The 15,774-nt window shown below is 36.9% G+C and overlaps 1 protein-coding gene across 1 annotated transcript in view; it reads right to left on the reverse strand.

Moving 5' to 3' along the window:
- Positions 1–334: 334 nt before the first annotated feature.
- ITGA1 (integrin subunit alpha 1) overlaps positions 335–15,774 on the reverse strand; it is a 79,374-nt gene continuing 63,934 nt past the window's right edge. Inside the window, exons 19-24 of the mRNA XM_008070356.2 lie at positions 13,344–13,457; positions 11,325–11,429; positions 11,075–11,179; positions 9,007–9,099; positions 6,375–6,491; positions 335–771 (exon numbers count right to left, since the gene is read on the reverse strand). Of these exons, the coding sequence (XP_008068547.1) occupies positions 727–771; positions 6,375–6,491; positions 9,007–9,099; positions 11,075–11,179; positions 11,325–11,429; positions 13,344–13,457 (579 nt within the window). The 3' untranslated portion in view covers positions 335–726. The remainder of the gene's footprint in view (positions 772–6,374; positions 6,492–9,006; positions 9,100–11,074; positions 11,180–11,324; positions 11,430–13,343; positions 13,458–15,774) is intronic.

Genomic DNA, 15,774 nt, shown 5'->3' on the forward strand with positions numbered 1-15,774 from the left:
ATATCAAAATTAAGCATGTTTTGTATAAGCTTACATTAATCCATTCATTGCACTTGTTTTTAAATGAATCTATTCTGATTTTCTATCCTAGATAGAATTTCAGCTCAGTTAAAGTATTTTCCAATCACCTTGGGGGGGGAGCTTTCCAAATATAGAACTCAACACAAAAATGCTAAGTATATTTTTTATGATTTAATTCTGTTTTCAGCCCATATTGTATATGGACTGTACCAGGGGAAACTTTTCTCATTTGAATTGGAGGAGGTGATCTTTTTCAGGTAATTCCTCTCTTGGCATTACAAATGCTGAACATGGATATCTACCAGGAATCAGAGGGAAAAGCTTAATTTATACTACTTTGAAAGTAAATGTTTCAATAGTCATAAAAATCTTCTTATGTATTTTTTAAATACTTTAAGTGGTGGTTTAATATACAAACAAATTTGTACAAGTTATTCTTTGTCTTTAAGACACTTTGTAACTTAGCTTAATACTCAACAAAACTGAGTATTTAAAATATTTGTCATCATTTTATAAAATAGATCTTTGTGTTATTGTTTATGGATAATGCATGATTTGTCATTTTCCTACTGATTAATCCCTGATGGATTACATAGAGTTATGTGACCATATCTTTAATTATATTTATAAATTTCTTGTCACATATTTGAGGCAAACCTGAGGATAGATCATTGAACAATTGTTATTTTTCTCTGATAAAATATTTCATTTCTCCATTTTCTTTTTCAGTGGTCTTTTGAAGAATCCAATCTGTTGAGAAAACACAAAACATAACACAATTATTTTAATTTAAGTAATAAATATGAATCTTTTTGATAAAATTAAATTTAATAATTGGAAATTCTGGGCATACAACTAATTAAAAGGTATTTTTATTGATCCATTCATATTAAATATCAAGAAAATGAAAAGTCAAATTGCTATTTCATTTTTAACTGTTCAATGGTTAAATATATCATGTCCCATAGTAAAAGGTAGTACACGCATTGAGTTAATTTAAAGGGCTGCAGAAAAATATTTTGGGAGACATACAAACTGCAATTAGCCAGCATTGTTTCTACTTTGCTATCATCTTTTTTTTTTTTAGATATGTGGCAGAAATATTTTCATTCTATGGTCATAAATTGATTTCATTAGAGTTGGTAAGGAATCTGACAGGTACATCAGGTCTAGGGTGCTAGGAAGATTTCTGAGTTGTCTGGATTAACTTTAAATGTGTCAGAACATCTGTTTATGTAGGCTTGATATAAAAAGCCTCTTGAAAACACCCTGTATCATTTGGATATGAACATGGACTATAAGACAAATGTGACCCACAGTGAATATGAGTCATATTTCATTTTGCTTTGCAATTTAGGGCACCACTAAAAGTTATAAGTACTGTATTTATTTACTATTCTTCATAATAACAGAAATAAGTATGGAGGTGGAAGAGATCTTTGCAATGATCTAACCTAAAATGTTTATTTAAAACAAAGAAAATTAAGCCGGGCTTGGTGGCTCAGCCTGTAATCCCATGCTTTGGGAGGCTGAGGTGAGTGGATTGCCTGAGCCTGCGGGTTCGAGACCTGCCTGAGCAACTTGGTGAGACCTCATCTCTACAATAAAATTTAAAAAATTAGCCGGGTGTGGTAGTGCGCGCCTGTAGTTCCAGCTACTTGTAAGGCTGAGGCAGAAGGATTGCCGGAGCCCAGCAGGTCGAGGCTGCAGTGGCCGGGAGCTGCCACTGCACTCTAGTCTGGGTGACAGAATGAGACTCCAATTCAAAAAAAAAAAAAAAAAAGACAAAGAAAATTAAGAGTCACAGAGAAGTGGTTTTTCAAATTTGTACACACACACACACACACACACACACACACACATACACATATGAGGGGGAATCCAGAAAAACCCAGAATTTACTTATAAAAAAATTCCATATTTATGTACATGTTAAACTTCAGTCACCTTCAAAGTACTCTCCGTTTGATGTGATACACCTATTGGGACACTTTTTCCACTGCTCAAAACAGTGATGCCTTTTAGTGCTTCTGCTATTTTGTTTTACCTCTTCCACATCAGCAAAACGTTTCTCTTTGAGAACTTTTTTCATCCAGGGAAACAAAAAAATGTCACTCAGGGTGAGATTGGGTGAAGAGGGAGGGTGGGGCATAGGGGTCAAGCTATTTTTGGTCAAAAAAATGCTGAATACTCAGTGCAGTGTGGACGGGTGGGCTAGTAAACCACCCATCAAGAAATGGGCAAATATGATAAAGAATCTCCAAAAAAAGAAAGAAAGAAAAAACAAAACAAAATAAAAAAATAGGGAAGGAAGGGTGGGATTGGCAGTAGTGGGAAACCGCCAGGGGAGGGAGGGACATACCTCATCAACAAGGGTACCTGCATAATGCACATTTGTATACTTAACCCTAAATTTTACCCCACATCTTGAAAAGAAAAAAAAAAAATTCACTGAAGCCAAACACAGCCTCTCACGACGATGCTAGCTGGTACCCTGATGCTGGAAGCCTGTACTACAAGGGGCCCACCCTCCAAAAATAATTCTGTTTTTGGGGGGGGTTCCTCTTATGTATATATGTATACATATATTTTAAATTTGAGAGTGGGCTATAATAGATCAAGTAAAGGCAATGCAGGGCATTCATTCTTTGGAAGTGTGGTATCTCCATATCATTTTAATCATGAAGTTATAAATTATATAAATATTATATAAAAATTATTATTAAAGCATTGAAGGTTTAGGGGTGATAAACACTCAAAAACATCTACTTTTAGGTTACAAAAGTTTTACTCAGGGCTGATGTCTTCCACCAGGCCAGAATCCAGTTAGTGGTGGATGAGCAAAAGGTAATAACAGAACAAATGAAAGTGAAAACAATAACGCATTTGCCTTCCCAAAATGCCAGCTCTTCTACATCTCAGGCCTTTTTTCTGTGAACCAACTGTCAAAGTCCCAGATTCACAAACCATTAGGCTTCTTAACTTGTGCCTGCCTGTCCCAAGTCGAAAATAAATCACACAATGCTTTCACAAAAGCAGGGGATGATTATAAAACTTTTTTCCTGCTCTGCTTTGCTTCTGATCTTCTCTTTCCTTTCTCAAATCTTTTTGCTTCCTTTCAATCTTTCTTTGCTTCTACATCCTATTTTAAAATAACATCTGTTATCTATACTTTTCTCCCCAACCAATTCTGTTCATGTTGGGTTTTTAATGGAAGCTGGGTGATTAAGAGTAGAGAGATTAGGAGAATAGAGTTTATAACTTCAAACTGGACTTGGCCAATCCTAGCAAAATGTGAAAGAAGTCCACAGACATTTCTGGTAGTGTTGGTTTTCCTTTTATTTCTTCCTGTAGTTGTTTAATGACCTTCTTTATACTCCCCTAGCCCAAAACCCAATGACAAAGGGTCTGATTAAACAGTATCTGGTAAAACAAACAAAAAAGGAGGTGCTTAATAAATATAATATAGAATCAATGTTGAGTGAATAAATTCATACCAATGTATAAAAGACTAAAAATGGTGAGTTGTTATTACCCATGTCCCAGCAAGGATATGTATATTAGATGAGGAACAGAGTTTTAGGATTAACACACAGGTCATCAATGGAGGAACTTCTGGCATCAGTATGACATCATGTTAGGGGAGAGGAATGTTCTGAGCCTCTCATAGATCCTCTGTGGGATGAGTGTCATTCGACTCTATTGGTTAATCTGGCCTGACTGGGCATCTCTCTTAGTGTACCATATTTCAGGACAAATTTCTCAACCCATTTAAATCCGTGTCCCCTGTAAGGCTCAGGACAAAATTTTCAACCTATTTAAACCTGTGCCCCTATAAGGCACATGTTAAGCAGCTACTAAGATTTTGTCAAGAAGCTTTACTTTCTGCCATGTGTACTATGAAAATCAAGACTTAAAAACTGTCTTTTGGAACTGAATCACTGCTCCAAGTGAAATACTTGGCCTGTCCCTTACACAGTGTCTCAGTCTAGGGAGTTCCACTGAATTAACAGAGTAGTGGGATTTGAAAAAAGAAAGAAGGGATAGTTTTGGGGTGTCTGCTCCAGATCCAGTTAGTATAGAAAAATATCTGGGGATGAGAGTAGCTCTTCTGAGCCTACTGCAGACCAAACACATGCTTCAGGGAGGTTCCATTATAACTTTAAAGTAGAGGGGGGAGGAATGAACCTTTTTGGTAAAACAGAACCACTGAAAGTCTGAATCTAACCAGAGACCTTCATTCCAAATCCAAATATTATGTCTCAGAGAGTTCATGACCCTCTTGAACAAAATCCAATTCCCGGTGCTCCAAAGTAAAGAGCCCTGCCTCATAGCCTGCCACAGTGGGCTGTATCAGAATAGGAGCAAGTTTTGTAGAGAGATCTTTGTTTGAATTCAGTCATTTACCAGTTGGTAATCTTGGGAGAGTCACTTTAACCACTCCTTGCTTTAATGCCCTCTGATGTCAAATGTAGTTAAAATACTTGGTTGAAATGGCTGCTGTGAAGACACCAGAGTGAATGAAAGCTAGAGATAACACATAGGAATAATAATTAACAGATGACAGCTGGCACAAGATTCAGATCCTTAGTCTGAACCTTACTATGTGGCTTTGGGAAACATACTTAAATTTTATGTTCCTCCGTTTCCTTATTTACAAAATGAGGCTCATAATAGTGTCTACCTCCTGGGGTTGATGTGAGTATTAGGTGGAAATGCTTACAGCAGCTCCTGGCACATGGTAAGCATTCAGTAGGAGCTAGTTCCTTCCCTTTCTCCTTGGAATCACAGTTCTGATTACCAGGCCTCCCACTGAAGTGGTTGAACTATTTCTACTGGACAAGCAGTCCAAAGTTTGACAAATAACCTTCTTTTGGGCCTAAAAAAACCCTAAGAAGTCATCAGAATGTATCAACGCAACATTTACTGGATGAAAGAATATGTTTATTTGTACATGTATGCTTTTTTTTCTGGACTAGTGACAAAAAAACAGGTGCATGCAATTTCCTATGTTTGTCTTAAAAGAAGTATGAAACCAGATAAAACCTGTTCAAATATCACTCTGGTTTTCCTCTTCTCTTATCAGTGATGTCCTAAGATGATATGGGCAAGTGCAGTGTTCAAAAGAGAAGACTACTGAAAGAAATCAACAGTAACACACTCTAGAGTTGCATACCAAGGAAGAAACCAATTCTTGTATTTCAGACACAACCTTGAACACCAATAAGCTAAGCCTTGAGTACCACAGTGTGGCAGAGCCAGGTATTACAGAGAAAACACTGCAAAGCAGAGGGAAGAGCTGGATGTTGAATATTGTCAGGATTTCTGTCTTAGAGACTTTGTTGGAGAAAAGCCATGGATTCTATTTACTGAAGTGAATACCACTGACCTACGTCTTTAAATCTTTAACATGACTTTGTTCACCTTCTCTTCTGAGAGTAAGTCCCTCAAAATAATTACAGGAGAGTCAGAAAGGAAGGTACAGTGGGTAATTCAGTGGCAGAGAAACTTGCTTTTTTGAACTGATTAGATAATGATCTTGCTTATATATTAGAAAAATAAATATAGAGATACAATGTGCACATTTTTAAAACATAGTTTAACTAACAAAGTAATAGTTAAAACATTGGATGATATTATGGCTAGAATAAATGCCAATTTGATAGTTAATAAAAAAACATTAAATCCAACTTTTTAATCATAATTTATTCTCTTTTAAATTTCTTTTAAAAGCTATCATGTTATGCCCAATTTTAATAGTATATAGCTGCTAAGAGTTTAAAAAATCTTGTATATCTCAGGCTCAGCAAAACATTTCTGTAAATATCCAGACTGACTAGACCCAAAATAGATGGTTACTCAATCTTGCAAAAGGATTTATTGAAATAGGAGTCTGTGACGCATTAAGATATCTTACATCTACCGATGAGTAAATCCTTTATCCCCTACTCAGGCATGCAATTTATTGCATAAAATGTGGCATGTCTGTTTGTATATTACAGAAATATTTGATCATTAATATACACAGAGATGTATGATTAAAACAAGGGTTATCTTAGCCATGAATTTACTGCTTATCCTTAAATTGATATAAGAATTCATTCTTTTCTTTTTTTATAGAAGAGCATTTTCATTATTCTCTGTTTGTAAAATGTTTTTTTCTTTACAAAAATGGGATCGAGTTGTACACCTTGTTTGAAATATGCATTTTTCTTTCTTTATTTTAGTCATCATTTCAATGTTTGTTTCATTGCTGTATAATATTATATGACACAGCATGGATAAATTATAATTTATTTCTCCAGTTGCTGATGAAGATTGGAAAAGAAAGTCCAAGGAATGTTGGGGCTTACCTTCCACAGTGCTAAAATGAGCAGCATCAATAGTAATAATCCAGCAAACGCACTCAACAAGATGACCCATAATGGCACACTGCCTGGTGGCCCATCCTTGGATATTTGAATAGCAAGCTGCAAATTATTAAACAAAATTGTTAACACTGATAAATACCTATAGAACTCCTGGAACATCGAGTTCTTGCAGGCTATAATTTTCTATCAAACAGCATATTTTTTTTTTTTTTGAGTTGGAGTCTCACTCTGTCGCCCAGACTGGAGTGCAGTGGCCGCTCCCGGCCACCACAACCTCGCCTGCTGGGCTCCTGCGATCCTTCCGCCTCAGCCTTCCAAGTAGCTGGAATTACAGGCATGCGCTACCACGCCCTGCTGATTTTTTGATTTACTGTAGAGATGAGGTCTCGCTGCCCAGGCGGGTCTCGAACCCGCGGGCTCAGGCAATCCACTCACCTCAGCCTCCCAAAGGCGTGGGATTACAGGCTGAGCCACCGAGCCCGGCTCAAACAGCATATTAATCTCATTACTGCATACAGAGGAAACACTGGGTTTACATTTGAAAATGTTCTTTATTCTAAATCTCTAATCAGGTCAAATTTGTAATTACCAAAAAGTATTCATAATTGCATCCTTCAGGAGTTTATTCATAAAGAGTAAAATGTCATTAGAATGCTCAAGGGAAGGAGTGAATTTCTGTCTAACTCAAGGAAAATCAAAGTTTTAAGTGTTAAAGAATAATTAACAGACTATTGCATTATCACAATAGCATCAATTTAGGTTGGAATATTGCATGCTGTTGAAATAAAAACCTGAGTAAGTCTCCTTATTTTTAATTCTAATGTGCTTTATGGTTTATTTACAAACTGAAAGTATAATTTTCATATAATAAAATGCACAAATCTCAAGTGTACAGATAAATGAATTTTGCATATTTATTAATCCCCAATGCGCATTTTATTATACCACGTTCTCTTCTAGTTGACTTGTCTGTTGATGCACATCTATAAACTATGTCTTAACTAGAGTAAAACTTTGAAATGAACAGCTTTGATTTGGTGCTCCAGCTACTCAAGCTCTCTCAGGATGGCACGTAATCATCAAGGAAATCTATCTGCTCTGTGTCCCATGCCTGGATGTATCTTAAGAAATTAATTAAGGGTAGATATTAATGGTTAGTAATAGCTTGAAGTTCTCTACTTGCCCTTAATAGGGAACACTTCAATTCCTTCATCTAGAGGAAGATTAGGGTAGAAAGAGAAACTAAGAGGGGAGATACCTGCCTGTGGGAATGTAGACAAATCCACAATCAGACCATTGAGACAGAATTTTTTTTTTTTTTAAGAGATGGGATTTCACTTTGTTGCCCAGGCTGCACTTGAACTCGTGGACTAAGGTGACCCACTCATCTCAACCTCCTTAATGTCTGGGACTACTGGCATGAGCCAGCATGCCTGGCTAAGAAAGACTTTCAAGAAGTTTAAAACAATTCCATGAATTTATAGAGGAAACCGACGCCTAGATAAGAGCAGTGACTACCCTCAAATCAAAGAACTACATATAATCGCTTTTAGTAATTTTTATCAATATAGGTCTAATTTTCCTCTAGGATATCTCCAGGAAAATGCATACCTAATATTGAGGGGAAATAAAACTAATAAAATTTTAACACAACATATTTAGGAATCAAATGTACTTTGTCCCAATAAAATTCATACTCATATTTTTCAGGTTTTAGTGAAATGTTGACTTTTCTGCATCTGGAACAACTTTGCACTTCACATTGGTCAGGTTAAGTGATCTTTATGAAGTAAATAAACATTATATGCATCTGTTTGCCTTAAAGGTGTACACTTATCAGAGATCATTGATATTGAAACAATTTGAAATATGCTATTTAAAAAGAACATGTGAGCATTCAGATGTTCAGCTAGTTCCATAGTGTCCACATTGGATTGTATGATTCACAAGGTTATGTTTATCCACATGGGATATTTAAATCCCCCCATGACAAGAGGCGAAACCATCCTGAAATACTTGTGTCTGTAACAAGTACTTGACCTTATTTTACATAAGGACAAGAACAACAACAACAACAAAAACAACCCTCAAACCCTTATATTTTTATCAAGGGCTCAAGCCTGAATTTGTATTAGGGAACAGCATCTCATTTTTGTTTCATATTTCCCTGTGATTAAACGAAGACAACTTTTAAAAATGTACATGTACTCCTATACAGTATCAAAGTACTTTTTGTAAATAAATTGTTTTCTAAGGCTGCTCTTCAGATGTCAGCTACACTTTATAATATCAGATTTTAAGGAGGAAAGTTACAAATACATCATTTGTTATCAAGGTGAAAGTAAAAACATCCATTTACCATGATAGTTATAAGCAATATAGTCAAACGTGGCATGTTAATTGTAAATATCATGAATTTCTCAGTTTCTTAGAAGGAAGAACAAGACTGAAATTTCACTTGAAGCTAACAAAGTATAATTTGAATCAAATAGTACCTGCCACTTATTGAGAGCAGTACCACTCACTGCTTAAGAGACTCTTGGCAATTAGGAAACATTAGGTCACAAAATTCAGAGTGAAATGTATGTTTTCAAAATTTAAGAGTTGCACTTACCTCTCTTTTTTGATTGCTGCTACTTAAAATCAGTGATGTATTTTCACTCTGAAGTTCTCCTCTTATAGTAAGATTTAAGCTGGAAAAATGTGCCTGAAAAACAAACAGGATTTGTTTTTAACATATTATGCTAATCAAAATGAGTGCTTGGCCAGGTGTGGTGACTCAGCCTGTAATCCCAGCACTTGGGGAGGCCAAGGTGAGAGGATTGCCTGAGCCCAGGGATTCAAGACCAGCCTGGGCAACTTGGTGAGTCCCCGTCTCTACAGTAAATCACAAAAACTAGCCAGGCATGGTGGTGTGCTTCTGTAGTTCCAGCTACTTGGAAGGCTGAGGTGGAAGGATCGTCTAAGCCCAGCATGTTAAGGCTGTGGTGGCCATGAGTGTGCTGTTGCACTCCAGTCTGGGTGACAAGAGTGAGACTCCAACTCGAGGAAAAAAAAAATGAGAGCTCGTCATGTCGAGTAACACAATTATTAAAACTAAGAATTTTCTGAGATTAAAAATACTGGTTTTATTTAAACAGAATAGAAAATTCCCCCTAAATTTGGAAGTTGTTGATCCTAAAAGCCCCTAGAAGAGAATAGTGGAGGTGTAAGGACTGAGGTAAGGGAACTTAGTGGTCTTGTTAAAAAGAGGTCAGTCAAGGTGGCTCCTATCTGTAATTCCAGCACTTTGGGAAACTGAGACCGGAGGATTACCTGAGCCCAAGAGTTCAAGACCAGCCTAAGTTACAATAGTGAGATCTCTCTACAAGACATTTATAATAATTAGCTGTGAGTGATGGTATGCACCTGTAGTACTAGCCACTCGGCAGACGGAGGCAGAAGGATTGCTTAAGCCCATGAGTTTAAGACTGTCATGCTGTGATGGTGCCACTGCACTCCGGCTTGAGTGACGGAGTGAGACTCCAACTCCAACAACAACAAAAAAATCTAAGATTTATCAATCTCCCCATACCATGTAACCTAACATTTACCTCCATCCCTTCCACCCCACTCTACTCCCTACCACAAGATACTGGATATTTTTTAATTGTGAGGGCAATTTACTTGGGAGACATCATCACACATCACCAGATTGATAAAAAAAAAACTTAATGTCCAAGGTAAACAAGACTATAATTTTATCAATATTTTTTCTATAAGAAGAAAACAAGTAATAAACAAAAATAAAAAAATAAAAAAACACTGGATTTGTGAACTTCCAAATGGAACTGGTGGTATTAATTGATTACTGTGTACCCACCCTCCCTTCCTTGCCCTCAAATCCTTAGATCCTTGTTATAGAATGGAAAATTTTTTCTACACTCGGTCTTAGCCAAAAGGTCAAGCACATTGGGAAAAAATTACTAAATTATTTCCGTTCAGATTTATCCTGAGAAAAGACAAACCTCAGACTCTACCTATCTTTAATGTAACTAGGCATGAAATAGCATGAAATTGTCAATACTCAACAGTTCATGACTTATAAAAATAGCAACTTAAGATGATTAGGCCTGAAAATGGCAATTTCATATGACCAACTATAAACTCTTCTGAAGAGAGAAATAGGTAATACATTAACAATAAACTAAGTTTTAAAGTAGTTTGCTGTTAGACATAAATGGCCTCATAAATGGTTAAAAATGTCTTCCAAATTATATTTATAAAGAATAAAATTCTGATAAAACACAGTAAGTCCATAATATATGCTAGTTCTCTCCTTTATTAGTAGTGTCAAGAAATGTCATGATATAATTCTTTGCACCTTAAATGAGTTCCAAAGTATTAAGGTAAGTGCAAGCTTTGGAACTGGAGAGGCATTCATGTCTTAAGATGTAAAGAAAAAGGATAAGAGAGACTGAACAAAAGGATATTTATCTGCAAGGGACCTTTCGTTCTTAACAGACAAGGAAGATAGCACCCACATATCTGGTTTAGAGCTGGTACTTAGGTCACATTCCCTTAGAATTGTAGCCTCATGTTCCTTCCAACAATATGTGCTTTGCACATTCTAAGCAGTAAAGACAAAACAAAACAAACAACTATTAATTTGATTGAATAATTGCATAGAACAATGTACTTACTTTTATAAAAGTTGGTTTCCACAAGATAAGTGAAACATTCACTTGGCTCATGTCAGCAGGAATGAGATTACATGTAATGGTAGCAAATTTACAAGTACTGCAGTCCTGTTTAAATGTCCAGAGGTATATATTAGTATTATTACCATTTGACCAAATATACTACCTTCAAATACTTCAGGCAGTTATTTCTAGGTCGATATTAAATTTATTCACTCAAAAAAGCATAAGGTAAAAACAGCACTTAACTTACCAGAATTGTGCCTCGTTTCATCTCTTCAGATTTTGGTATCTTCATTTTCTTTCCAGACTTGTTACCAAAAGGATCTTCAAGAATGTGAGATCTGCAGTTAGCATTCTATGAAATGAAAATATTTCTTTTATCAAACAATGCCAGATGTCAGAGGAAAAAATGACTTGGTGCAGTAACGTGAAGAATCTGTGAATGATAGTCATCACCATATATTAAAGATCCATCTTCATAAGAGTGCAGTATGGAAGAGGCTGTTATATACCGGCCCTATATCACAAATACATATAAACCCACCCTCAGACGATAATTTCTATTACCATGCTATTTAAATTGCAATGAATACCAATGAGGTTGTTATGGGAAAGAATGACTGTTAGTAGAATTTACTCCTACATAAATAATACACTCACTGATTTATTGCTTTCATCAAAGTTAAGCTTGCAAATGTCCAGAATACAGAGAGAGAAAACATTTAAAACTCTACCAAGAAAAAGCAAAAAGAGTAACATTTGTTTTCCAATATTATGGCTCAGGAGATGGCTTATGAAACAGAATAGGGGCCAGGCATGGTGGTGGCTTATGCCTGTAATCCCACCACTTTGAAAGACTTAGCCGGGAGGGTGGCTTGAGGCCAGGAGTTAGAGACCAACCTGGGCAAAACAAGAAGACCCTGTTTCTTAAAAAACACAACCAGACAAACAAAAAACAGAATTGGAAAGAGAGGGCTTAATCTGTATTTATATATTCATTCAATAATAGTTTTGAGATCTTACACTAGGGTAAGACACAGTCTACATGGGAGGAAGATTTAAGTAGACAACCCAACAGATGTTGAGATGCTATAACTGGCCCTGGACTTCCTCTAACAGACCACTTGCTTTCCCAGGACTGGCTACTTCCTTGATAAAAAATCATAAGGATAATGATTCATAAATCATATGAAAAATATACGTTCTCTCTCTCTCTCTCTAGATTCTCACAAGTCTGCTTTTTTGGATTAGAGGAAAATTCCAGAGGCTTATATTTTACTTGTTCTTAGGAAAACAGTTAAATGATTACAAGTCAACTACCATTATTGCTACTTCTTGATTTCTGAGAATAAGAATAATGAGTGAAAAGAAGATAGATTTTCAACTGCTGAAATTATGCAAGCATGAATTCAATATCTGTGATTTTCTATGGCACCAAACCATTATAATTACCTGCCATATAGTCTCATTCAATGCTACAAGCACAAAGGGGGTACAATATTGCTGTTGTTTGGAATAAGTAATTAATATTGTAGTAATTTATGTGAAGCTGTGTTTGCTTTGGAACAATTAGGATGTCTCTATGGAGTTGTTTGGCCACTGCAAACCAATGGAAAGTGAAACAAATATTTCAGGCATAAATCAACAATTAATTATCTAAGATCTATTCTAGTAGATTGAATAATGATCCCTAAAAGATATGACCAAGCCCTAACCCCTAGAACCTGCCAATGGGACCTTATTCAGAAATAGGGTCTTTGCAGGTATAATTACTTTAAGGTTCTCCAGATGAGATTATTCTGGATTTAAGGTGGGCCCTAAATCCAATGTTGACTGTGAAGAAACAGAGCCAGAAAAGCAGAACACACAGAAACACAAAGATGAGGGCCACATGAAGATAGAGGCAGAGATTGGAGTTATGTTGCCAGAAGCCAAGGAACACCAGTTGCCAGCAGTCACCAGAAGCTAAGAAGAGGCAGCTTCCAGAGGAATCAACACCTTCAACACCTTGATTTTGGACCTCTAGCCTTCAGAACTATTGAAAGAATAAATTTCCGTTGTAGTCACCCAATTTGTAGTAATTTGTTATAGCAACCCTAGAGAATAATGCACCTAGTAAATAACCAATGAAAGTTATTATTATTTTCTTAATGCATCTCCATGTTACTTTGGTAAAACTCTATCACAAGTAGCATGCAGAACAAAAAGCTTAAACATAAAGTGAAAGATATAACAGTTATGACATAATTCAAAGGCACACATGACTTACATCAGAAGACGACCATCCAGTTGGGTACAGCACAGTATAACCATCAGATGTCAAATTGGGGAATGAAATTGACAGCTTAAGTTCAGGCATTGGAAAATGTCCACTTTTTCTAATCTACAGGGACAAAATAGAAATGTAATCATTTATTTTTCTTTCAACAGCATACTTTCTGTCTTATGTAGGATTTTGATTTCTAATTGATGAGTTAAGTCGTATAACATTTTCAATCCCTAAATGAATGCAGGCAGCTTATAACTCTGAATAGAGAATTGGCATAATTAAGCCAGCAAGAACATATGGATATCTACTGGTCAGGGGTCATATTCAGCTACAATAACATTGTTCCTCCATCCCTCACTCCCCAGATAGTACTGGGATTGATAGAAAAGTCAGATTGAAAATGTTTCTGTTCCATACTCTAGCCACGTTCTTGTCCTTTTTAATATATCAGTCTTTTTGAAGCTGGAAAAGAGAAAGATCATTTACCTCAACCCCATGGAACAGTTTAGCATATTTTTTGGTTGCCTTAACCCTGTTTGCTACAATCTCCAAAATACATAAATCGTCTCTAACCCTGGCTAAATGGGATCTGTCGCTCTTATACAGGCAAACCGGACACCCACTTGGTTTCCTTCACAATTCCATCCCTCGCTGGGGCTATTGTGTTGCTGGCTGTTGATAATCTGGTCTGTGTAGAGTCAGATTGACTTTCATCTCAATCTCTATCTGTTTTTCTAACCCAGAAAGCTTATGCCACTATGGCGGCATAGTGGTGTGTGTATCTTAGAGGGAAGGATAGGCAGAATGAAGTTCAGCAGGAAGCCAAACTCACTATTTCGGAGGTCTTGCCTGCTTAGAGGGTACAAGTGAATTGGGGTAACCAGGCATAGTGGCTGTTTTTTCTACCACTCAAGCATGATCTCCAGGCTCTAAGCCTATGGTATCCCTGTGCAACATCTTAGCTGAGTAAGGATCTACAGAGAACTACATAGACACCAGAAAATCCACTGACTTGCCTAACTGAGCCTTCTAGACTGAGAGCTCTTCAGATCTTAAGTAAGTCCCTGTGGTTGTTAAAGATCCATATATTCCTTAACCCTGGAATTCTGGAGATTTCTGACCAGCTCTGCCTGGCTTCTTAAACATGTTCCTCAATTCTTTTTTTTTTTGAGTTGGAGTCTCACGCTGTCGCCCAGACTGCAGTGCAGTGACCGCTCCTGGCCACCGCAGCCTCTACCCGCTGGGCTCCGGCGATCCTTCCTCCTCAGCCTTCCGAGTAGCTGGAACTACAGGCGCGCGCTACCACGCCCGGCTGACTTTTTGATTTATTGTAGAGATGAGGTCTTGCCTGCCCAGGCGGGTCTCGAACCCACGGGCTCAGGCAATCCACTCACCTCAGCCTCCCATAGGCGCGGGATTACAGGCTGAGCTACCGAGCCTGGCTGTTCCTCAATTCTTATCTTCTCAGGGTAATATGTCCTAGGCTTGTCTGGCATGGTCTCCCAGTTTAATTCTGTTTCCTGATATTTAGTCAGCAATCACATGTTCTGTAATTATTATTTATTTTCTGATTCAAGTTACTGGGTCTCACTTAAAAAATGTTCTTTTTAAAAAAATTCCATTACCCCAATTCTAGAAATCACCCCAGCAAAATACTCAGAGATACATGCAAATATTTATTCTTGGTGATATTTTTAACATTGTTATTTATACTAACATTATTTATAATAGTTAGGGAGTACCTGTTTCAAATCTGAACCCTAATAAATTATAGTATGTAAAGATCAACAACATTTAAAGTCTTTTTGTCTTCTTTCTTTCACACTGTTTGTTGAATTCTTTTATCTGGGAAAAGTGAATCAGGCTTGAGAAACCAGATAGTCTGAATTCTAGAAATGTATCCCAGAATCTAGTAGAGTGAATGGCATTCATACTAATTTCCAAGGTAGAGCTTGTCATAGAAACTTCAGCAGACAGCACAAATAAAAACAATGAAATTCATCCTCAAAGTATACATTTATTTCCACTTTATAAGGCAACTTCCTTTTTCATTGTTAGCAGTTCCCAAAGAGATTGAGACTATCTTCACTTATAATTCACACATTTGAATATATATGAGGAGGGATCCCCTAAAAACCAGAATTATATTTTGAAAGGCAAGCTCTTTGTAGTAAACTTGGAATTAGTACCTCTGGATCAGACAGACAGCCAAAGGTTTTATCTGGAAGCATCCTGAGTTGTGGCACACAGGTGACTGGTTCTTTCACCATGACAATGCACCTGCCCACACTGAGTGTTCAGCAGTTTCTGACCAAAAACAGCATGACACCTGTTCCTCACCTTCCCTATTCACCGGATCTTGCCCCAAGTGACTTTTGTGTTGTTGCTGTTGTTTCCCTGGAGCAAAAAAGTCCTCAGAGAGAAATGTTTT

This window comes from Carlito syrichta, unplaced genomic scaffold (assembly GCF_000164805.1).
Source record: "Carlito syrichta isolate Samal-C Ts95f unplaced genomic scaffold, Tarsius_syrichta-2.0.1 Scaffold313372, whole genome shotgun sequence".
Taxonomy (NCBI): Eukaryota; Metazoa; Chordata; class Mammalia; order Primates; family Tarsiidae; genus Carlito; species Carlito syrichta.